The following is a 23,687-nucleotide window of genomic DNA, read 5'->3' as shown; positions in this document are numbered from 1 at the left end:
GGGACCGCGCGGAAGATGCCATCTCAGATCTAGGGTGCTCCGGTCTCCTCCCAACAGGGCGGGGGGGGGGGGGGGCGAGGTGGGCGTGTGTGGCATCTTCGGAGGCTGGTGGCTCCGGGGCTCAGCCCCCAGGCCCTTGGTGTGAAACGGCCGGGAAGGACGTGCCAGGCGGAGGGTCCGGAGTGAACAAAGGCCCGGAGCGGGAGACGCACGCGCGCTCGGGGTCAGCCGGGTGCTGGGAGCAGCGTGGGCTCGGCGGGCAGCACGGCCTCCGGGACCGGTGGGGACGGGAGTGCTCATCCGCTCCGTGTGAGGCTGCACCTCTTCCCAGACAGGTGTGTTTCGGCTCTCCAACGAGGACTACTTCATCGAGCCCCTGGAGGGTGTGCCCGCTCGTCCTGGCCACGCCCAGCCCCACGTGGTCTATAAGCGCCAAGCCCCAGAGAAGGGGGCGGAGCTGGGGGGCTCCAGAGCTCCCGGCACCTGCGGGGTAGCAGGTATGGTCCTCTCCTGCCCGGGGAAGGGGATGGGCCTGGAAGCACCGAGCTTCTTTCCAGAAGCCTCTCTCGACCTCTCCATGCACACCTCCCCTCGGACCAAAGGGACGCAGACAGACAGACACATCACCACAGCCCGTGCCTTCCAAATGTGCCTCCGGCCTGAGGCCTCTGCCTGCCAGGCCTGCCCCAGCTGATGCCCTGGGCTGACCCCTCTCACCACCTCCTCACCCACTGCCTGGCCAGGCCCACCAGGGCAGCTAGCCAGGAACCTCCCGCCCTTCCCCACACTGGTCCCCGCCCAGAATAACTCCTCTCTGTCCCTGGGGACCTAGCTCCAGCCCTTCTTCTTCAGAGCGGCCACGGTGCTGGCCAGTCCAGGTAGGGAGCCGCCTGCCGTGGGCTGCCGGGTTGGGGGACTGCTTGGCCGCCACGCCAGCCTCGGAAGGTGCCGCCGCTCAGGGACTCCACTGGTTGGAACAGATACCCGGCCATGCTTCTGGGCCTTGGTTTTCCTGCTTCGTAGATGTGCTGTCTCTTCTGATCCGGGTCAGCCTGGGACAGTGCAGTGGGTCTCCCAGGCAGCGGGCTGGGCCCTGGGGACCGCGTGTGCTGGGATGCACCAGCCCCCTGGGGCTAGGGGCCCAGGAGCTGCCTCACTGTGTGTTCCTGTCCCCCGTTTCATTGCCCCCCCCCCCCCCCCCCCCCGAGGTCAGCTTCTGTGGCTGTTCGGCTGATTCCTGTTTGTAGGCAGGGATGCTCAGGGTCAGAGAGAGGAAGTGACCGGGTCAGGGTCACACGGCACAGGTCCCGGGCAGAGCCACAGAGGGGAGTCCAGGCTGCTGCCTGTGACCCCAGCGCTGAGGAGAGGCCCCGGAGAGGCACGGCCTGGGCCAGCCTGCTGGCAGCTAACTCCCACCCGGCCTGGGGCCCACAGCGTCCACGGAGCCGGAGGCCCGGCGAGAGCGTTGGGAGCAGCGGCAGCAGTGGCGTCGGCAGCGCCCGAGGCGTCTGCATCAGCGCTCGGTCAGCAGGGAGAAGTGGGTGGAGACCCTGGTGGTCGCGGACACCAAGATGGTAGAGTACCACGGGCAGCCGCAGGTCGAGAGCTACGTGCTGACCATCATGAACATGGTGAGGCTGCGGAGGGCGGCGGGCGTGTGGGGGCTGGGCAGCTGGGGGGCGGCGGGGGGGGGGGCGGTCGGGGGGGCCGGGCAGCTGGGGGGCGGTGGGGGGGGTGGCGGGGGGTGCGGTTGGGGGGGCTGGGCAGCTGGGGGGCGGTGGGGGTGCGGTCGGGGGGGCCGGGCAGCTGGGGGTGCGGTGGGGGGGGCGGTCGGGTGCTGTAGGCAGTGGGAGGGCGGACCCCAGGCTGTCGGGTCCATTAGTGGCTGGTGGACATCTCCTGGGTGAAGGGTTGCCATTTGGCCCAGGGCCTGGCTCCTTCCTGCCTCCCTGTGCAGGCTCACAGGACACAGGCATCCACTGTGTGAGCCCCATCCTGGAGGGGGGTCTGGCCCTCACGCTCACTGGCCTTTGATCAGCTCAAGCGCTGGTCGGGACAGAGAGGGGACCCCTATGAGTCCATTAGCGCCAGTCACCTGGGGAGGCTGCAGGGGCTGGCAGGGACACGGGGGGGGCATGCAGCAGCCTCTGAGAAGGGCTGAACCGTGGGTGATGGCTGCAGCCTTGGGAACACCGGCCTGTTCGGTCTCCTGTAGTCACTGCCCTGTCTGAGCCTCACCCCCATCTCATAGGTGAGGGAAGAAAGGCTCAGAGAGGCCAAGGGACATGTTCACAGTCACACGGATGGGGCTGGGGCTCAGGTCTGTGCCTCTGGGTCCAGAGATGGCTGTGGTGGCCAGAGCTTGCCAGAAGGATGGGGTAGCCGTGGCGGAGGTGGGGAGAACTTCCCTCCCTTTTCTCCCTGGAGCAGGTGTTTGTTTATTTAGCGCTGCTGTGCCGAGTGCCAGCTCTACCCCAGATAAAGTGACGGGTGCACAAGAGCAGGTTCCCTTCCGGGAAACTCTGCCTCTTTGTAGCATGTCGCAAAGCGTATTCCAGGGAGGACTTATTCTGAGATGCTGATAAGTGTTCTGTGAAAAAAAGGTGCCACGGTTGAAGAAGTTTGGCAAGAAGGGTTAACAGAAAGGAACACAGACCTGTTTACTGCGGGACTTCTCAGAGCCTTCAAAGCTAATATGTGTTGAGAATTTTCCGAAGTTAAGAGCAGGGGCTTTGGGGCAAACTTGGGTTCTGAGCCCAGGTGAACCCTGTCTTAGAGCCTCAGTTGCTCTACCTGTAAATGGGGACGGTCATGCCTACTTTAGAAGTAAGACGATTAAGCAATATACTGCAGGTGGGCTCTCAGTACAAGGACTGTACACGTTGGGCTTGACACGTGTCCGCTGCTGCTGGTGTGGCTGCTGTAGCACCTGCCCTTCAGCCCCACAGCCACCTTCAGGGCAGCCGCACTGTGTACTCAGGCCTCCTGCGGGCCCCAGTTTGTCAGTGTGCCCTCTGTGCCAGACCCAGACCTGTGTGTGGGAGCTCGGGTGGGTCTGCTCCGAGCATCGCAAGCCAAGTTCCCCGCCTGCCCCTTTCTGAATGGCTTGTGTCATACCGTCAGCTCACTGGAAGCTTGTGGTCACCTGTAACCCCCAGATCTTCCACAGTCCACCCAGGCTTGCTCTCCGAGCCCGCAGCAGAGCTGGGCTGGACCTCCTGGGGATCGTTTATCCGGTTGAAACACCGGTACCGACCTCAGGCCATCGCAGACACTCACTGGCTGAGTGGGTCGGCCGGTGACAACTGCCTCCCTCCGGTCCTGCCGTTGTTGCTCTGTGTCTATACTTCTCTGCCTCTATCTGGGGTCTATACCTCTTGGGGGGCGGAGGCGTCATACGTGCCAAGGGAAGGACCTGGTGGTGGCCGGAGCTGCCCGCAGCCCTGACTCGGGACACGGGAGGCCAGCTGTCGGGACGGTCTTGGCAGAAGCTTAGGGGCTTCTCGCCCTCCAGGCCCCTCTGCTGGGACCTGCTGCCTGTGGTCTAGGGAAGACTCCTGACTTCCTTCAAAGTGCTTTTCTCATCTTCTGCGAATTCTTTAGAATGAGACAAGGCGTCAGAAATTTTTAGCAGGTGCCCAAGATTCATTCCTTTGTTCAAAAAGCTCTTGAATGCCCGTCACGCCAGGTGCTAGATGGGTCACTGGGCTGAAAGAGGGCCCACACGGACCCCGCGGGGCCGAGGCCATGTCAGCGAAACCGTCATCTTGAGGAATCTGAAGGCCAGCAGAGGGGCTGCTAGGAAGGACACATTCACGTGCTTTGGGAGTGTCTGGCAGAAGAAAGGCTCCCCGAAGATGTGCTCGAGGGTTGAGAGCTGGAGACGGGAGGACAGAACTTGGGAAAGACGAGAGGGAGAGCATTCCAGGCCGAGGGCACAGCATCTGCAAAGGCCCTGTGGTATGGAGAATCAAGGGCTTCTGAAAGAGCCGGAGTGGTTGGACCAGGGAGTGAGGACGGAGGGGCCGTCAGCATGTGGGGCGGGACTGGGACTTTTGTCTTCACCCTGTGGACAGGAAGACCCACTTGCTGCTTTAAGCAAGGGGACGGTTACTGGGTTTGCATTTCAGTGGCAGGTGACTGTGAGGCTGGAGGAGACCTTTACAGCTGGCCAGATGAGAGGCTGTTGCCTCAGGCTGGGCGGTGGCCTTGGAGGTGGATGTAGGGAGCATCCAGGAGGTGGAATTGGTTGATGCTGGGGAGGGGGCGGTGCACGGAGGTGGACGGAAGCACCTTGGGTTCTCCAAAAACAATGTATCCTGTTAATGGGCTTTTGTGTCCTCTTGATAGTGTGTGTTTTGTCCGTTTCTATCAAAATATCTTTTTTCTTGACGAAGCTGCTGGAAGCCAACTCATGACTGGCCTGTCCCGCCGTCTCTGCCAGCTGGGAACCTGACGCCTGTCGCAGGCTGACCTCTTTCTTGTTCTGAGGGAGCTTCCCCCACCCGTCTCCCTGCACCTTCGCGTACCTTCCGTCTTTGGGGGCGGCCTTTCCTGGGACCGGGTGGGGAGCCCCCGTGCAGCCGTGGGGCCTCCGAGAGTTTGCGCCTGCCGTCTTGGCCCCACGGCTGTGCCCCAGGGAGAACTTGAGTGTGGGGCAGTGGGGAGACTCTGGGGGCCTGTGCCTGCCCGAGCCCCCTCTCTAGTCCCGGCCCGCGTCTCCTGCCTCGTGGGGGGACTCAGTCCTGGGATGCTGGTCCTGGTGAACCCAGGGCAGGAAGAGGCTGCGGGGCCTCCCAGCCCAAGACAGAGGAGGCAAACTAGGGCCCTGGGGTGGGTGAGCTGGGTGAGCAGATCCCACACTGGTGCCCAGAACGGGCCTGGGTCTGGGCCGGCCTTTTGTCCAGACTCTGCGGTGTGTGTGCAGGTGCGGGCACGTTCCCGTGTGGGTGCGCTGCGTGAGCTCCCCCGTGTGAGGACGTGGGTGGTCGGAGGTAGGCAGTGGCTGTCTGGTACCTCTCTGCAGGCTGGCGGGCTGACCCCCCCCCCCCCTTTTCTCGGGCAGGTGGCCGGCCTGTTTCACGACCCCAGCATCGGGAACCCCATCCACATTACCATCGTGCGCCTCGTCCTGCTGGAGGATGAGGAGGTGAGAGGTCACGTGGCCGCGGGCTGCCCAGCGATGGGCGTCGGCCGCCAGAGCCCTCCTGGTCCGTCACCCGAGGGGCCCCGTGTGGAAGGGCACGGCGGGCCTCCGTGGCCCGGGCGGTGTCCTCCGTCGCCCCCGGGTCCCCGGCCGGCCCTCCATCGGGTGCCCCCCAGGATGGGCCTGTGGGGAGGGGTGGTCCCTGGAGGCTGGACCGGGCCTCTGTCTCCTGCCTTTGGAGGAGAATGGGGCTTGGCCCTCCGGCGCTCAGGGGAGGGACCCGCGCTGCCCTCTCTGCCCCCAGGAAGACCTGAAGGTCACGCACCACGCGGACAACACCCTTCGCAGCTTCTGCAAGTGGCAAAAGAGCATCAACATGAAGGGGGACGCGCACCCGCTGCACCACGACACCGCCATCCTGCTCACCAGGTGCCGCCAGCTGTTGGGGGGCGCGACACGGCCAGGGGGGCCGCCGGCTGGTGGGGGGGGGGGGGCAACGTGGCCAGCGGGGGCCTGCTCTGGAGGGCGGTGCTGTCTGACCCCGGCGGGGTGTGGACACAGCCCTGCCCCCGGAGCCCGTGTTAGGGGAGCGCACGCACCTTTGGCTGGACCCTGGGTTCCATCAGCACTTGGGGAGCTCTTGTGGGTTTTCCCAGAACCGTCCGAAGCAGGCCCCGTGCCCCCGGTGCCCCCGGTGCCCCCGGTGCTGGCATCCGAGATAATATAGCGGGAGACCACGACCAGGACGTGGACGCCCGTGCAGTCCACAGACTTGCTCAGGTTTTACCCGGTGTCCCTGCCCCTGAGTGTGCACGAGCGTGCGTGTGTAGCTTATACGCTTCTGCCACACGTGTGCGATCCTGCCTCCACCTCCACAGTCTGGAGACAGAAGTGGTCCCTTGAAGGAGCTCTCGGCCTGGTTTTACAGCCGGGGCCCCTCCCCCACTGGGGTCCAGGTCTGTTCAGGGTCTGTCCCTGCGCTCCTCACGGGGACAGTAACCAAAATTGTGCACGGGGCTGCTCCCCAGGCACAAGTAGGTGTCCCCTGTGAATGCTGCTGCGGCACGATGGGGGCACCTCCTCACCCCCCCTCCCCCCTCCCCCCTTCCCCTTCCCCCCATTCCTCCTCCCTCTACTTCTCCCCTCTTCCCTTCCCCCCTTCCTCTTTCTCTCGCCCCACCCCCACCCCCACCCCCACCCCCACCCCCACCCATCACCACCTCACCCACTCCCTCCCATCTCCTCCTCGCCTACACTCTCCCTCATGCCCAGCATCTGGCCTTCTGGGCTTAGTTCCACCTGGCACCTGGCACCTGGTCAGGTCAGCCTGAGGATCCTTTCTCTCTGGACGCAGGAAGGACCTGTGTGCGGCCATGAACAGGCCCTGTGAGACCCTGGGCCTGTCCCACGTGGCGGGCATGTGCCAGCCGCACCGCAGCTGCAACATCAACGAGGACACGGGCCTGCCGCTGGCCTTCACGGTGGCCCACGAGCTCGGACACAGGTACCGCACCTGCTCCCGTTTCCGCACTAACGCCCCAGCTTCCCCTGCCATGTCGGGGGCACCAGGCAGCTGGGCCCACGGGCCACAGGATCCCAGGGAAGCGGGCCTGGCTGTGGCCGCACGTTGTCCCTGCGATGTCCCCACCCACACCGGGCTGCTTCCCTGTGAGATGTGGGGAGGCCCACGCGGGTGCCTGTGGGCCTGGCTCGGACCGAGTCCCGGTCGGTGTGGGGTTGAGACGACCGGAAAGTCACCAGTGTCTTTAGCTGTCCCTCCGCGGTGCGCTCACTGCTTGCGTGTTGACTCTCGGTCCCCCACACCTGCGTGTCTGATTGCTCTGTGACCCCAGGCAAGTGCCCTGCCCTCTCTGGACCTTGGTGTGCCCCTTGTTGCTCGAGGGGGTTGGACTCATTGATGCTCAGGGCTCCTCCAGCCGGCCCCTCTGCGCGAGGTGTGTGGGCCACAGAGAGGCCTGGTGGTCAGAGATGTCGGCGTCCTCATTCACCTGCTCTGGGTTCCTTGAGTGACAGCCACGCGTGCAGGGCCTCGAAGCCGCCCGTGGTGGTCGAGAACGCTCTGCCCCAAATCTGCTGTTCCCTGGCTGTGTTACCTTGGCTAGTTCCTGGGCCTCTCTGGGCAGTTCCGAGAACTGAGCAAGGTGGGGTTTCTGAAAGCGTTTAGCACGGCGCCTGGCACGTAGTAAGTCTGAGCAAAGACAATCATTCTTGTCTCCTTCCCCAGGATGGCGTCTCGAGAGTTTCTCTGTGACAGGGCAGCTCAAACTCCCTTAAATCCAGGGCACGGAGGGACCCGTGTCATTCCCTGCTGGGGACCAGTGTGGATGTGGGGACATCCCCACATCCCCACGGGGGGCCGTGGCTCGTCACTGTGGGTGCCCCTCAGGCTCAGTAGGCTGCCCCCCGCCGCCGCCCCCGCCCGTCCACGCTCTGGGCCGGGGAGGCTGAGGCTCCGAGAGGGGTCGGCCTCCCGAGGCCCCACACGGTCTGGAGGCAGAGCCGCCCGGCGGCCCCGCAGCTCACCGGCCCCCGGGGCCTGTGCTCTCACGCAGTTTTGGGATTCAGCACGACGGAAGCGGCAATGACTGCGAGCCCGTGGGGAAACGGCCTTCCATCATGTCTCCACAGCTCCTGTACGACACCGCCCCCCTCACCTGGTCCCGCTGCAGCCGCGAGTACATCACCAGGTTCCTGGAGTAAGTCCGCCGGGCCCGTGGGGGGCCGCCCGGTGTCAGAGAGGCACGGGCCGGTCCGCCCCGGCTGGACCGAGAGGTCCCCGAGGCCATCTCCGTGTCCTGCAACCCCACAGGAGGGAGAGGGGTCGTGGGGACCTAGGGATGGGGCTGGGGTCGAGCCCTGGGTTTGGGACGGGACGGAGACCCGACGGGGCACGGCCCCGGCCGCTTGGCCACAGAGTCCTGGGGAAAGTGCCGCCGGAGGCACCGAAGCTAAAGCCTGTCCCCTCTTTCTGATCCTCTCAAGTGGTGACCGTGTTTTTGATTTGCTCTTTAACATTGTTCTCGGCTAAGGAAAATTTAAAGATGTAAGTTATTAGCACAGAATTTTTCACGGTGCCAGTTTTAAGTGTAAGTAGGAGAACGGACCTCGGGTGCAAGGCCCCAAACGACACGGCCCATACCCGTAGCTCCCTTGACCAGAACAGCAGAAGAGTGTACGAAAGGAACTGGGTGGGTTTTATTCCACTTCCTTTTTTTCTTTTTTTTTAATGTTTTTATTTATTTTTGAGAGAGAGAGACAGAGCATGAACAGGGGAGGGGCAGAGAGAGAGGGAGACACAGAATCTGAAGCAGGCTCCAGGCTCCAGCCTCCGAGCCATCAGCACAGAGCCCGACGCGGGGCTCGAACCCACGGACCGCGAGATCACGCCCTGAGCCGAAGTCGGACGCTCAACCGACCGAGCCCCCCGGGCGCCCCATTTTTTATTCCACTTCTTAACATGTGGGTGCTCTGGCACCACTCCCCGCCCTCGGCTTACGCTGGCCAGTAAGCGGGGTCTGAAGGGAAAAGGGTCTGGGGGTCGGCCCGTGGCCCCCTCTGCATCCTCCCTCCTGGCGTGTGGGTGGCCGGGACAGGGAGGTAACGCCGATAACACGGGACGACAGGGTTTCTGGGTCGTTCGCGGTTCTTAACACGTCACTGCCTTCTGTCCACATTTGAAGCACGTGCTGATTCCAGCAGGCAGTGTGGCCTCTGTTCCCGTTCCTATCTAGACCGGGTGCCTTCTGGGCCTGCCCTAAAATTGTCCCACGGGGTCCTCCTGCCACTGACTTTAGAGGGGGTGCTTCTTTGTTCTGGCGGAGTAGGTTCTGAGAAAAGGTGTGTGGAGGTAAGGGGTTTGAAGTGTCTTTATTCTACCCTCACACCTGATCGATCGTTTGATTTGGTATCAGCTTTGGGCTGTGTCGCTCTCCATCAGCGTTGAGAGGCTTTGTTCCCGGGCTCCTATGTGGCTCAGTGGGTTGAGCGTCCGACTCTTGATTTCAGCTCAGCTTGTGATCTCATGGTTTGTGAGTTCGAGCCCCACTTTGGGCTCTGTGCTGACAGCAGGGAGCCTGCTTGGGATTCCTTCTCTCCCTCTCTTCTTCTCTCCGTGTTCCTCCCTTTATTGTTCTTCCATGAGCATGGGATGTCTTTCCGTTTCTGTGTGTTCTCCCCAGTTCTTTTCATCAGCGTTTTATCGTTTTGCTGTGCGGAATTTTTTTACCTTGACGAGGTCCCAGTTCTCTATTTTTGCTTTTGTTTCCATTGCCTCAGGACATACCTAGAAAAGAGTTGCCACGGCTGATGTCAGATCACTACCCGTGTTCTTTCTTCTCTGGGATTTTTATGGTTTCAGGTCTCGTGTGTAGGTCTTTAATCCATTTTAAACTTATTTTTGTGTATGGTGTTAAGAAAGTGGCCCAATTTTTTTTTTTAATTGAAGAAATTTTTTTAAGTTTATTGTTCAGAGAGAGAGCAGGTGGGGAGGGGCAAAGAGAGAGGGAGACAGAATCCCAAGCAGGCTCTGTACTGTCAGTATAGATAGAGCCCAACTCGGGGCTCGAACTCACAAACCGTGAGATCATGACCTGAGCCGAGAGTTGGTCGCTTAACCGACGGGGCCACCCAGGTGCCCTGAAAGTGGTCCACGTTCGTCGTTCTGCATGTTGCTGTCCAGTTTTCCCAACACTGTTTGTTGAAGAGACTGTCTTTTTCATATTGTGTATTCTTGCCTCCTTTGTCCAAGGTGAGTTGTCCATATGACCGTGGGTTTGTTCCTGGGCTTTCTGCCCTGCTTCGTTGATCTGTTTTTGTGCCAGTACCACAAAGTTTTGATCATTACAGCTTTGTAACGTATCTTGAAGTCTGACATTGTGATGCGTCCAGTTTTGTTCTTTGTTTTCGAGGTTGTTGTGGCTATTTGGGGTCTTTTGTGGTTCCGTCCACGTTTTAGGATGGTTTGTTTTTGCTCTGTGAGAACTGCTGGTGGTGTTTTGACAGGGATTGCATTAAATGTGTAGACTGCTTTGAGGAGTAGAGACATTTTAACAATATGTGTTCTTCTAATTCATGAGCGTGGAAATCTTTCCATTTCTGTGCGTTCTCTTCAGTTTTTTTCATCCGTGTTTTATAGTTTCCAGAGTGCAGGCTGTTACCTCGATGAAGTTGATTCCTCGGTACTTTGTTTTTGGTGCAATTGTAAATGGGGTTGTTTTCTTAATTTCTCTTTTTCTACTTCATTATTAGTACACAGAAATGCAACAGATTTCTGTATATTGATTTTGTGCCCTGAGATTTACTGAATTCACATATCAGTTCCAGTAGATTTTTGGTGGACTTTTTCGGGTCCTCTACGTACAGTATTATGTCATCTGCAGATACGGAAAGTTTTACGTCTTCCTGGCCAACCTGGATTCTTTCCATTTCTTTTTCTTATCTGATTGCTATGGCTAGGACTTCCAGTACTGTGTACTGTGTTGGATGAAACTGGTGACAGTGGACATCCTTGTCTCGTTCCTGATCTGAGAGGAAAAGCTCTTAGCGCTTTATCATTGAGGATGATGCTAGCTGTGGATTTTTCATATACGGCCTTTATTAAGTTAAGGAACGTTCCCTCTACACCTACTTTGTTGAGAGTTCTTATCACGAATGGATGTTGTACTTTGTCCAGTGCTTTTTCTACGCCTGTTGGAAGGTTCGTGCGGTTTTTATCCTTTCTTGTATTCATGTGATGTATCATGTTGATTGATTTGTGAATCGTGCAACCCAGAAATAAATCCCACTTGATTGTAGCGAATGATGTTATAAACGTATTGCTGGATTCCGTTTGCAAGTATTTTACTGAGAATTTCTGCGCCCGTGCTCATCAGAGATACTGGCCTGTAGTTCTGTTTTCTTGTGGTGTCTTTGGTTTTGGTATCGAGGTAATGCTCGCTTCGTAGAATGAATTTGGAAGTTTTCCTTCCTTTTTAATTTTTTGGAACAATTTGAGAAGAAAAGACATTAACTCTTTAAATGTTGGTAGAATTCACCTGTGAAGCCACCTGGTCCTGGACCAGATGTTGGGAGTTTTTGATGACTGATTCAGTTTCATTGCCAGTGTCTGGTCTGGTCAAGTTTTCTATTTATTGCTGATTTCTTTTTGGGAGGTTATATGTTTCTAGGAATTCATTTTTTCTGTGTTGTTCAATGTGGGCATTTGGTTTTTTGTAATTATAACCCTTTGTACTTTGGAGTCTGCTGTATTTCTCCTTTCATTTCTGATTTTGTTCATTTGAGTCTTTTCTTTCCTCTCCTCCCTCTCCCCCCCCCCCCCGCCTTTTGTCTCTCTTCTCCCCCCCACCTCTCTCCCTGTCTCTCTCTCTCTCTCCCTGTCTCTCTCTCTCTCTCCCTGTCTCTCTCTCTCTCTCCCTGTCTCTGTCTCATTCTCTCTCACTGGTTTGATGAGTCCAGCTAAAGGTATATCAAGTTTATTGATCTTTTCAAAGAACCTGATCTGTATTACTATGTTTTTTTTTTTTTTTTTATGTTTCTCATATTTATTTCTTGTCTAATCTTTATTCTTTCCTTCCTTCTGCTGGTTCAGGGTTTTGTTTGTTCTTCTTCTGGCTCCTTTACATGTAAGGTTGAGCTTTTTCATGCTGCTTTAGACCTGGAGGATGCTTTTAACCTACAACTGCCTGTCCTTCAGCCCCTGGAAATGCTCTTGTGTCATTTGGTAATTTCGTTTTCTCCTTCGGGAGCTCTTTGACCTTCAGCTGCTCTCTCATGTTGTGAGTTTTTACTTTTTTACTGGCTTTTACCTGTTTTCTGGACAGCATCCACATGTTCACCCTTGTATTAAGTTTTTTGTACTGTACTTTTAACTTCCTGACTTCCTCCTTCTTATTGTCACGTTTCCATACTTGTTTCTTGTTTTTTCTTCCTGAGGTTATTCTTTGTATGGATTTAATTATTTTCTTCTCCCTGCATTATCTTTCTTTAATTTTAAAAAATCTGTCACATTTGGGGCACCTGGCAGGCTCAGTCAGTTAAGCCTCTGACTCTTGATTTCAGCTCAGGTCATGATCTCATGGTTTGTGAGTTCGAGGCCTGTGTTGGGCTCTGTGCTGACAGCTCAGAGACTGCTTGGGATTCTCTCTCTCCCTCTCTCTCTCTGCCCCTCCCCTGCTCTCTCTCTCTAAAAAACAAAACTAAACCAAAACTTTCATATTAGAGGTTTTAAACTATCTGAGGTCCTGTCACACACAGGGGGAGGCACAGGGACACTGGTTGGCAGGTGTTTCTGAGTCCGTGCGGGGGACTGGGCGAGATGGGGCTGTGTCCTCGGTAGGTTGTCACATACCAGTGTCTAGAGCTCTTTTATGGAGCGGGTCTGTTTCCTCAGGGAGGAACTCTCTCTTCTTGTCCTGGGCGTGTAGGTCTGGCTGTGGCTTCTGGCACCTAGGCTGGGGGGGGGTGGGGGGTGGGGGGAGGCGCATAAGGTGGGGAAGGGGCTTGGCAGCTTGTAGACTTAAATTTGTCCTCATCTCTGTCGGTCTGTCTGTAGGTCACCCTGGGCCAGATCCTCTGGTTCACCCTCTTCAGAAAGTGGTCCCCACCCTCTGCAGGTGGCCACACGGGGTTGGGAGCAGGTGTGGGGTCTGAGGTCTCCTGTCCCCAGTCTTGCTGGCGCTCCAGCCTCCATGGCTCCCTGGGGCCCTAAGCCTGAGCCTTTCTGGGGTTCTGCCTCTGGGTGGTTTCTCCCCATTGGACTTGGCTTTTGACTCTCACTGCCCGACCAGGTCAGCCACTGCTTGACCGGCTGCTTTCCAGCCTCCCCGGTTTTGCTAACCTGTTCCACGTGCCGTCGTCACCTCTCCCTCGCCTTTTGTCCTTGTGGACCTCTGCCTCCTTTACTCCTTTACTGTCCTGGGCTGCAGGGAGGGAGTGGAGATCCGTCTGCCATGTTCTTCTAGAAGTCGCTCAGTGTGGGGTTTAAATGTGTGTGTGGGGGGGGGTGCTGGCCCCCGACGGAGGAGGCATTGCTGGGGTGAGGGAGGAGGCAGAGAGGGGTCGTGGATGATGGTTAGGGCCTGGACTCTGGCCCCGGCTTTTCCTTGTGTTGACAGACGTGTTCCATGGGGCTCGTGACGGGCCTGCCTCTTGGGTGGCTGTGAAGGTTTGGCCCGCAGACACGTCAGTGTCCAGCACGTGGCCATGCACGTGGTTAGTGCTCAGGGCTTCTGTTATCACCACTTGTAAGCCACAGGGAATATGGACCTGAACCAGGGCAGCAGCCTGGGCATGTGGGTCAGGCCTGAAAACACCCCAGGGGTGTGTCTCCTGCCCCACTTGGGGGCAGAGAATAAGGGGCCAGGCTGGAAGATGTGCTCCCCTCCCCGTAGCTCCCCCAGGGCTGTTCCCAGCGGTCCCCACCCAGGGAGCGCCCCACCCCCGCGCCCTGCCCCCAGGACCCACAGACACACAGGGGTCTCTGTGCTCGCTTTCAGCTGCTGGAATGCGTGAGGGACTTGGCTTGGGGCCTGGAGCGAGGGGTGGGGTGAGCAGGCCGGGGCCTGGGCTGGCCGGGGCACTGAGGAGGGCTGCAGGGGGGCGGTGGCCGGCGAGAGGCGTGCCCGCAGTGGAGGCTCTTCTCCTCAGGCCGGCCCCCGCGCCTGCCTCCCCAGCCTGGAGGCCCAGGAAAGCTGCAAGGAGGGGGGCTCACGTGGCAGGCGTGGAGCAGCCCGTCCTCAGCCCCTCTGCCCGCCGTGTCCTTGCTGGGGGCTGGGACGAGCTCCGCCCTCGGGGAGCGGGGCAGAAGGAAAGGACGCACAGACGGTGCCGAATGGGGTGAGGCAGTGTTCCCTGGGTTTGGGGGAGGCCCCGCGGCGCCCACGGGCCCCCTGGGACTCCCCCCCGGACCGGACGCTTCTTGGCCCCCACCCGTAGCCGTGGGTGTGTGTCCCCCGTGCGAGGAACCTGGCGGTGAGCTGGCCGGAGGGCTGGTGCGGCTTTTTATACCTCTGTGGTTTCGGTCCCACAGGCAGCCTCAGCCTCCTGCGTGAAGGCCCAGGGCAGGTGAGGGACGGCCCAGGCCACGCGACATCTGGAGCTGGGCGGGGAGCCACACTCGGGGCTCCCACTCCCAATCAGCGCTTGGGCCCGAACGTGGCCCCGATTCTGGTGTTGGGTGCCGGAGGGTCCCCCGACGCCCCCAGCCTCTCGCGCACACACAGAATGGACCAGATGGGCTGTTGTCACTCCAGCCGCCCCGCCCACAGGACCACGTGGCAGGTTCCAGCCAGGAAACAGCCCGGGGGTTGGCCCCGGTGTGGCATTGGGGCGAATTAGACTGCAGGTTGGAGGAGCCCCCAGGCTGGGTCCGAGCTCCCCCCAGGCGGTGAGCCCTCCTGGCCCATATCCTGAATTGCAGGACAGAAGGAGTCCCTGGGTCCTGCTGACGCTTTGCCCCAGGGCACAGGCCCAGGGAGCCCCAGACCGAGGTCAGCAGTCAGAACACTGCTTTCTCTCTGCCAGGGCTCAGCTGCCATGGATTTGAACTTGCACTGGGGTGAAGTATTTGAGGTCGGGCTTATGGACGGAGGGGAGGAGCTGTGCACCGGGCAGCCCAGCAAGTGGACGCGTGTGGCCACTGGCGGCTCGGGCCTGGCCTCAGACTCTGACGTTACCGCTCTCCGGTGTGACCCAGGGCCAGTGACGTTCTGCCCTGGGGGCCCTGTGTGTGTGAGAAAGGGGATTAGATTCTGCCCAGGGTGTTTGAGGAGCAAGCGAGGACCTGGCCTGTGGTCACCTGGGGCAGAGGGCTGGGTCCCACAGCTGCTCTTTTGCCAACGCCCAGCTGACAGGCTCTGTTTTCCGCTAGCACAGATGGTCCAGGTGATTTGGGGGGAGGGGTCCTCAGGACCCTCAGCGGGAGTCCGGGCTCAGTGTTCGCTGCAGCTCTGGGTGGAGCTTGGGGCCTGCCACCAGCTGGGGGACTCGGGAGACCCCAGACCCCCACCCCATCTCACCCGCGGTCCCAGGGGCTGACGGCCCCGGCCTCTCCCCACACCCGCCTGTGCGCTGGCCCGAGTCCATCTCCCAGCCTGTCCCCATCCTGTGGTGTCTCCTCTGTGCCTCCCCACCAGACCCCAGCACCCACCCCCTCCAGCCTTCCGACCCTAACCAGGACCCTCCACTCATCTGGTGCCCCGCACCTCAGGCTGGAACACCGGAGGGCTTCTGCCTCCCTCTGCCCTGCCTGGCCGGGGTGTCCGTGCTGCCCGGGCCGGCTACCCATCACCCCCGACCTCAGTTCTCCCCAGCCGCTGCCGCCCCGAGGGAGGGAGGGAGGGAGGCCCCCGGACACCTTTCTGACTCCTGCATGGTGGCAGTGAGCCCTGGGCTCGTTGGTCAACATGTGGGCCTGGCAAGGGCAGCAGGATGGTCACTGGCCCCCAGAGGCGGTAGCTGTGCACAAGGTGCCCGTGGAGAGATGCGCTGGCATAAGTGGGCCCGAGCTGGGCCTGGGATACCTTCTGTCTCTGTGCTCCCCGCCTGCCGATCAGGGTTCCCTGTGCTTCCAGGGGGAAGGCAGGAGTAAATGAGGGAGTGATGGGCAGGCAGGGCTGCCCCAGGCTCTCCCAGGCTGTGGTCCCCCACAGAGACCCTAGATCTCAGCCCGGGGTGGGGTGTCAGAGGCGCTGGCTGCTGTATCAGCTGTGGCCTGATGCTCTCCAGATCCCTCACTGACGTGGCCGGCCGTGGCCCCATGCGGGGGGGGGGGGGGGGGGGCCGAGCCTGCAGGAATTCAGAGCAGGGCCAGGAGGGGGATCGGTGGTCTGGAGGCTTCTGAGGCCGGGCCTTTGGGCAGGGGATCCAGGAGACAGTCCTCACAGGAGAGTGCTAGAGCACCGTGGGTGGGAACCATGGCCCTGGGGGTGGGGCCAGTTGGTTAGGGAGCCTGAGTGTGTCCTGAGACACGGAGACCCGGAGGGAGCAGGAAGGCCTGAATGCTGGGCCGGGGGGGTCTGGGCTGGAGGTCGGAGGGGAGGCTGGGGTGAGCGAGGAGGCTGCAGTTTTCCTACAGGTTTAGTGCTCTTCCCTCCTCGCCGCGCCCCGCCCTCGCCCCGCCCTCGCCCCGCCCTGCCCCGCCCCGCCCCTCCGAGGCCTCCCTGATGGGTCTCTCAGGCTGTCCCCCTTGCCCTGTCCCCTGTCCCATCTCTGCAGCCGGGGGTGGGGCCTGTGCTTGGACGATGCTCCCACCAAGGATGTCATCGACTTCCCCTCGGTGCCGCCCGGGGTCCTCTACGACGTGGGCCACCAGTGCCGCCTCCAGTATGGGGCCTATTCGGCCTTCTGTGAGGACATGGACGTGAGTGTGGGCACAGGTGGGGGCGGGGCTACCCTCCGCAGCCTGCAGCGCCTGCGCTCGGCCCACACCCCACACGTGATGCTGGGGGACTCGGCCTGTGGGATCCGCCTCGGGCCGGGGGGCTACACACCCAGCTCTGAATTCTGGGTGGACCATTTGCCAACTGCGGCTATGGGCGAGACCGTCACCTCCCAGGGCTGGGTTAGAAGAGGCAAAATAAAACCCTGGGGGAGACCCCCCCCCCTCCCTGGGGGAGACCTGCCCGAAGTGAAGGCCTTCGTAGCCTTGTTAGAGACCCCGGGTTTGGTGGGGGTGAGGGTCTTTCTAAGGGAGTGGGCGGGGCTGGGAGAGGTAAGGGCGGGGCTGGGAGAGGTAAGTGTGGGGAGGGGGTGGAGCTGGGAGAGGTGTGGGTGGGGCTGTGGGGTGTGGGCGGGAGGCTGGGAGGGGGAGTAGGCGGGGCTGGGAAAGGTAAGGGCGGGGAGGGGGTGGAGATGGGAGAGGTGTGGGCGGGGCTGCGAGAGCTGTGGGCGGGAGGCTGGGCGGGGGAGTAGGCGGGGCTGGGAGATGTATGGGCAGGGCTTGGAGAGGTGGGCGGGAGGCTGGGGAGGGGGCGGGGCTGGAGGCCGTTCTGAACAAGCCCCAGTGCCGGCCGCCCCCAGCGCCTCTTGTTTGGGAGAAGATGGGAAGGGCCCTCTGGGAATCCCATTTGCAGACCCCCACCCTGTGCCAGCCCCACGCAGGGTGGTGAGGGGTGGGCGGGTGGAGGCAGCAGGGAGGGGTCAGGGCATGGCCTGTGTCCTCCCTGCAGAATGTGTGCCACACACTCTGGTGCTCCGTGGGGACCACCTGTCACTCCAAGCTGGATGCAGCTGTGGACGGCACCAGGTGTGGGGAGAGCAAGGTAGGGGGCAGTGTCAGGTCGGGGGGGATGGGGCTCCCAGCATGCCTCTGCTCTGCAGGCAGCCTTGGCTCAGGCTCTCGGAGCCCAGCCTCTCTGTCCTGTCCCGCCTGCGCGCTGGACCAGGAAGTCGGCACCTGGGCTCTGTCGTTCCTGTGCGCCTCCACCACTGGGAGGAGCCTCCTCTCCCCTGAGAGGTCTTGTCCTCTGCCTGCCCCGGCCCCCCAGCTGCCACAGTGTCACCAGGGCGGGGATGGCCGACTGGCCTGGGTGCGCGTCTCCACCTGGTCGGCTGTCTCGGTAGTGGTGTCTGAACGGGGAGTGTGTTCCTGTCGGCTTCCGGCCTGAGGCTGTGGACGGAGGCTGGTCGGGCTGGAGCGCCTGGTCCGTCTGCTCGCGGAGCTGTGGTGTGGGCGTGCAGAGTGCCGAACGGCGGTGCGCGCAGCCTGTGTGAGTGTGGGGCTGGGGCCACCCGGGGACGCGGTGGCACCGCGCTCGCCGTGCGCTCACTCTGCCTCCCCCCCCCCCCCCCAACAGGCCCAAGTACAAGGGCAAGTACTGTGTGGGCGAGCGGAAGCGCTTCCGTCTGTGCAACCTGCAGGCCTGCCCCCCCGGCCGCCCCTCGTTCCGCCACGTCCAGTGCAGCCACTTCGACGCCATGCTCTACAAGGGCCAGCTACACACCTGGGTGCCGGTGCTCAACGACGGTGAGTCCTGCCGCCCTCGGGGAGGGGCCGGGGGGTGGGTGGCAGGAGCCGGGACCCCACCCCAGGGGGGCCGTGCCGTCCCCGGAGCCTCCAGCCCGTCCCTGACACACAGTGCGACGCCCGCCCCGGCTGTCCCTCACGGCTCTCCCCTTGGGCCCCCAGCCAGCCCCTGTGAGCTGCACTGCCGGCCTTCGAGCGAGTACTTTGCTGAGAAGCTCAGGGACGCTGTGGTGGATGGCACCCCCTGCCACCAGGGCCGGCCCGGCCACGACCTCTGCATCAATGGCATCTGCAAGGTATGCCCGACGGGAGGGGCGTCTCCCACGGCAGCTGCCCCGGGTTCCCTCCCGGTCCCCCTCTGGCCCCCGTCAGCAAAGGCCACCGCCCCCACCAGCACTGGAGCCCCTCACAGGCAGACCGTGTACCCCCAGCCCCTGCACCGTGGCCCTCCTCCCCTCCTCCCTGCCTGCTGTCTGAGCCTCTGAAGCTCGGCCCGCACCTGCACAGCCCCTGCCGGGAAGCCAGAGCCCGGGTCAGCCTCCTGCTGGCCGAATGACCCCGGGCAGTGGTGTCCTCTGAGAGAGAAAGTGGCCGGTTCTGCACCCCTGTCACCAGGTTCGGTGACGTCACTGCAGGGACATGCAGGGCCCCGAACCTGGCAGATGAGCGTCAGTAACGCCGGCAGCGTGTATGCTCGTTTCTGGCGTCAGCCCCGGCCTCTTCCCCACCCGTGTCCCAGCCACTGTCCCCCACCCGATGCACTGGGGCCCAGAGTGGCAGGGACGCTCTTGCCCGGGGCCTCTGATACAGATTCCTGTTTCCGGGAAACTTTCGTCCACGCTGGGGGAGCCCCTGGGGTGCCAGTGCCCCGCCTGCTGTAGCTCTTTGTGAAAGGCCCTCCCCCCCCCCCCCAGTACCTCGTGACCCCTCAGCATGGCCTCACTGCACGCGTGGATCCCCCTGTGTCACACCCGGGGACAGGCGGAGCGGGGGCCTGCTCCCACCCCGGCGGACCCTGGCGGCAGGGGCCAGGGAGGGCTGCCAGCTGGTGGCCAGGCACTGGGGACTCCCTCCCGTGTGTTCCAGAACGTGGGCTGTGACTTCGAGATTGACTCGGGTGCTGTCGAGGACCGCTGTGGCGTGTGCCACGGCAACGGCTCCACCTGCCACACCGTGAGCGGGACCTTCGAGGAGTCTGAGGGCCTGGGTACGCGGTGGGTGGGTGGGCGGGGGGGGGGTCCTCCTAACTCGGCAGCCCTGCCTGATCCCCGGGGTCCCGCCCGGGCTAGAGACCGGAGGCAGGGAGACCACCCCGCTGGGTCCTCTCGGGCGTCGGGCACCTTGGCCCAGACACAGAGACGTGTACTCAGGGGAGTCCTCCTGCCCCGGGGACCCCGGGTTGGCTGATGAGGCTTATGGGTGGCGCCAGCCCCTTCAGAGGCTACCGCCTTCTTGTGAGGCTTCAGAGAGCCGCCCCCCCCCCAACTCCACCCCCTCAGCCGTGTGAGTGCCGGCTGCGTGTGCTGGGTGAGGGGGGCTTGAAGGTGAGGAGCTCACAGCGACAGGTGACGAAAGCTTTCAGTGTGGCAGGTGCGGTTGTGGGGGGCCCAGCAGGCTGTGAGGAAGGAGGTCCTGACCCGGGGAGGTGAGGGGAGACTTCCTGGAGGAGGGGGGAGTTTAGCTGGTGCATGAAAGACCCAGGTGAGATGGGAGGAGCGTTTCACGCAGGAAAGAGCTGTGTCCCCGAGGCCCGGGTGCATCTCTGTGCAGGCACCCATAAGGAGCGGGGCCTCGGGCGCTGGGCCAGGACGCTCGGACCCTGGAGCCCCATTCATACCCCAGCAGGACCCTCGGGCATGTTACTTAATCTGTCTGGGCCTCAGTTTCCTCACCGGTCAGATGGGGGTGACGGCAGCCCCTGCGTCACCGGGTAAAGCGCATAGAGTCAGTGAAGGAACGGGAACGGGCTGTGTGGGCAGCACGGAGGGTGTCCCCGGGAAGGGCCCAGCCAGCCTAGGCATCCAGGAGAGGCGTGAAGGGGCATGGGTCACGGGGGCAGGATTTGAGGGTCCCCTTTAGGTTTAGGTGACCTAGGACACATGGGACCCTCTGCCTTCTGGAGGAGCTTGGGCCCCGGGCTGGTGGTGGGACCTTTGCCGTCAGCAGGCCGGGTGGAGCGGGAAGGGGGGCGAGGGAAGGGGACGGTCAGCCTCTTAGCGTCTGCACACCCCCTGGCCAACAGGGTACGTGGACGTGGGGCTGATCCCGGCTGGCGCCCGCGAGATCCGCATCGAGGAGGTGGCTGAGGCCGCCAACTTCCTGGCCCTGCGGAGCGAGGACCCTCACAAGTACTTCCTCAACGGGGGCTGGACCATCCAGTGGGGCGGGGACTACCCGGTGGCGGGCACCACCTTCACGTACGCGCGCACAGGCAACTGGGAGAACCTCACGGCCCCCGGCCCCACCGACGAGCCCATCTGGATCCAGGTGCCTGCCTCCCGAGGCCCAGGGTGGGGGGCAGAGTTGGGCCCCGGGGGTCCAGCACCCCCTGCCCCACGGTGAGACAGGGCCCTGGGCCTCTGCCTCCCTTCCCCCGTCTCTAGGACAGCCCCACGGTGTAGCCCCAGGTCCCAGAGGTGGCTGGGGCTGGGTCCCTTCCAGTGATCACTCTGGGCAGGTGGCAGGACGCCTCGTGCTCGTGGGGCCACCTCATGCTCGTGGGGATGCCTCGTGCTCATGGCCCCGGGTGGGCGGTGGGGACGCCTCGTGCTCGTGGCCCCAGGTGGGCGGTGGGGACGCCTCGTGCTCGTGGCCCCAGGTGGGCGGTGGGGACGCCTCGTGCTCGTGGCCCCCTGGGTGGGTGGTGGGGACGCCTCGTGCTCACGGGGCCCCTTGCCCACCCGCCTTAGCTGCTCTTCCAGGAGAGCAACCCCGGGGTGCGCTACGAGTACACCATCCACAGGGAGGAGGATGGCCACGGCCACGGCCAGCCGCCCGAGTTCTCCTGGAGCTATGGGCCCTGGAGCCAGTGCACGGTCACCTGTGGCACAGGTGAGGAAAGGGGTGGGCGCGGTGCCCGGCTTCAGCCTCCGGCTGGCTGCTTACGTGCGGCTCTCGGGCCCCCGTGTCCAGAGCGGGGCCGCCGGCAGCCCTGCCCCTGGGTCCTTCAGGGGAGAGGCCGGCACAGGACCGGACACGTGCTGTGCGCCCGGTGTGTCTCAGCTGCTGGCACTCTGTCCCCAGAGACGCGCCGGCTGCCCCTTCCTTGGTTCTCACTGCTCAGCAGGCCCCTCACCGGCGCTTCTGTCCCACGCCGGACACCGGACCCTCGTCCTCGCAGCCTTCCGTGGGCTCCTTCTTCCACCTCCTGCTGCAGATGGGCTTTGCGGCTCCTTCCGGGGCGGCCCAGAGCCTGGTGCTCCCTGGCTGCTGCCCCAGGAGGGGCTTCGCAGGGGGGATGGGGAGGAGGAGGAGAGGTGGGGAGGAGGGAGCCAGGACCACCAGCGTGTCCCCACCCCCGCTCTGAGCCTCTGGGCCCAGTGGCCTGTTCCCCACGCGCACTCATTTCTTCCAACTGTAGGAGACGTGTAAAAGTGTCGCTGACTCCCTGTTCCCCGGGGCTCGTCACCCCCGGTGCCCCTCAGTGTCCAGGGATCTCAGCATCAGGAGTCTGGGACAGATGTCTGCTCGTTCCTTTTTAGTTTTTAGTTTTTTATTTTGAGAGACAGCGTGAGTCAGAGAGGGACAGAGAGGGGGTGGGGGGAGGGGGAGAATCCCAAGCAGGGTCCGCGCTGTCAGCACAGAGCCTGACTCGGGGCTCAAACCCATGAACCACGAGATCACGACCTGAGGCAAATAAAAACTTGGACACTTCATCGACTCAGCCACCCAGGCACCCCTCAAACGTCCCTTAACAACCTCGTGTGGTGATAAAGTGGAAACCGACACACGGAAACCTGGCAGAAATTTTCAAAAGCTGTTAAAAAGTATCCCGTCCCATAGAGCGTCTTTGCGTTTACAAACATGACCGCAAACCCGTTAGACCGGGCCCTGGGGGTCAGCGGACGGCCGCTTCACAGGTGGGCGGCTGAGGGGCGTGTGGTGCTACAGGTCGTGGGGTGCCAGCTGGAGCACCAGTGCAGGTGGCTCGGGGTGGCCTTAGGGACCCAGGACCCCTCTCCCCATCCGAGTGTTCCCCTCACGTGTGTCAAGGTAGCCCCGCCCTCCCCCTTCTTGGGGTCCAGGCAGGAAGAAGGAAGGGGCGAGGGGCTGACCCCCAGGGGAGGGACTCGTGTCCTTTTCTCCTGTGTCCTTCCCTCGCGCATGGGAACTCCCGTGGGGAGTGTTCTCAGCAGGCCCTCGCAGAGAACCAAAATTCTGTTAGGGGAGGAGGAGTGGACAGGACGGAAGGCTCAGGCCAAGGAGACCTGGTCTTCTGGCCTGTGAGGGAAGCAGGGGAAGGCAGGGCCTGCTGGACGGTCCTGCCACCGGAGACAGTGTGGGGTCCGCGTCCAAGGGGAGGAGTGCGGTCGTGCAAAGGCCCAGAGGCAGGTGGTGGCTGGGGGACAGAAACAGTGACAAAGGCGGGCTGGAGAGGAGTGTCTGTTCGGGGGTCTGGCGAGTGGCCTCGCTCCGCCTTTTCCGAGCGCTGACCCCGCTGGGAGGGGAGGCTGGGTTCGCACGACCACGTGTTGTCCTCACACCCTGGCTTCGAGGCAGGTGTTACTGTTCCTCCCACTTGCAGATAAATACACGGAGGTGCAGAGAGGCCAGGTGAGCCGCCCAAGCCTCCCAGCTAGGACGCCGAGGGGCTGGGCCCTCAACGCCACGGACCTCCACGCTCTGGTCCCTGTCTAGGGGTGGAGGCGGAGGCCTCGTTCTGGGAGGGTTCTAGAGGAGCGGGTGTGGCCTTGTCTCTGGGTGCGGGGCAGCCCGGGCAGGGGGCACCCTGGGTGCCGGGCCCAGGCTGAGCCCCCGCGGCCTCCCAGGCGTGCAGAGGCAGACTGTGCACTGTGCCGAGCGACAGGTGGGGCCCGTGGACGAGAGACACTGTGACCCCCTGGTCCGGCCTGATGACCGCCAGAGGCAGTGCAGCGAGGAGCCGTGCCCTGCCCGGTGAGCCCGCCCTGACTGCTCCTGGCCCTGCCACACACCCCACATCCGGGACCCACGGGAGGGGCTAAGGGAGTGGGGCTAAAGGCCCAGGTCGTGGCCACCACCACCCCAGCCTGGAGCAGCTGGCCTAGGATGTCCCTGGTCACTAGGGTTTGGGTCTTGCCCAGCCCCCCGGGGAGGTCCTGTCACTGGGCTTCGGGGCTTGCAGCTCTGGGAGATTGTCCCCTGGGCCCTGACCTGACCCGCCTGCGCCCCGAGTGCCTGGGAGATTGTCCCCTGCGTCCTGACCCACCTGCACCCTAAGTGCCTGGGAGATTGTCCCCTGGGCCGTGACCCGACCCGACCCACCTGCACCCCGAGTGCCTGGGAGATTGTCCCCTGGACCCTGACCCGACCTGCCTGCGCCCCGAGTGCCTGGGAGATCGTCCCCTGCGTCCTGACCCA

General features: G+C 62.4%; 1 protein-coding gene across 5 annotated transcripts in view; it reads left to right on the top strand.

Annotated features, from left to right (window-relative positions):
• The window catches only part of ADAMTS7 (ADAM metallopeptidase with thrombospondin type 1 motif 7), a 40,367-nt gene that overhangs the window by 9,235 nt on the left and 7,445 nt on the right, over positions 1-23,687 (top strand). For 3 of the 5 annotated variants that reach the window (XR_013556493.2, XR_013556494.2, XM_078449101.2), the window contains exons 3-17: positions 332-497; positions 1,435-1,631; positions 5,066-5,149; positions 5,451-5,575; positions 6,501-6,650; positions 7,720-7,863; positions 16,379-16,523; positions 17,332-17,424; positions 17,726-17,871; positions 17,959-18,128; positions 18,291-18,424; positions 19,215-19,335; positions 20,371-20,615; positions 21,038-21,179; positions 23,117-23,243. Coding sequence is in view for 3 of the 5 variants with exons in the window: in XM_078449101.2 (XP_078305227.2) it covers positions 332-497; positions 1,435-1,631; positions 5,066-5,149; positions 5,451-5,575; positions 6,501-6,650; positions 7,720-7,863; positions 16,379-16,523; positions 17,332-17,424; positions 17,726-17,871; positions 17,959-18,128; positions 18,291-18,424; positions 19,215-19,335; positions 20,371-20,615; positions 21,038-21,179; positions 23,117-23,243 (2,189 nt within the window). In the remaining 2 variants the exon portion in view is untranslated. The other 2 variants (XM_078449102.2, XM_078449103.2) reach the window with 2 other exon arrangements.

Source organism: Panthera onca, chromosome B3 (assembly GCF_046562875.1).
Source record: "Panthera onca isolate mPanOnc1 chromosome B3, mPanOnc1 haplotype 2, whole genome shotgun sequence".
NCBI classification, from domain to species: domain Eukaryota; kingdom Metazoa; phylum Chordata; class Mammalia; order Carnivora; family Felidae; genus Panthera; species Panthera onca.
This window is presented reverse-complemented; position numbering and strand designations above follow the sequence as displayed.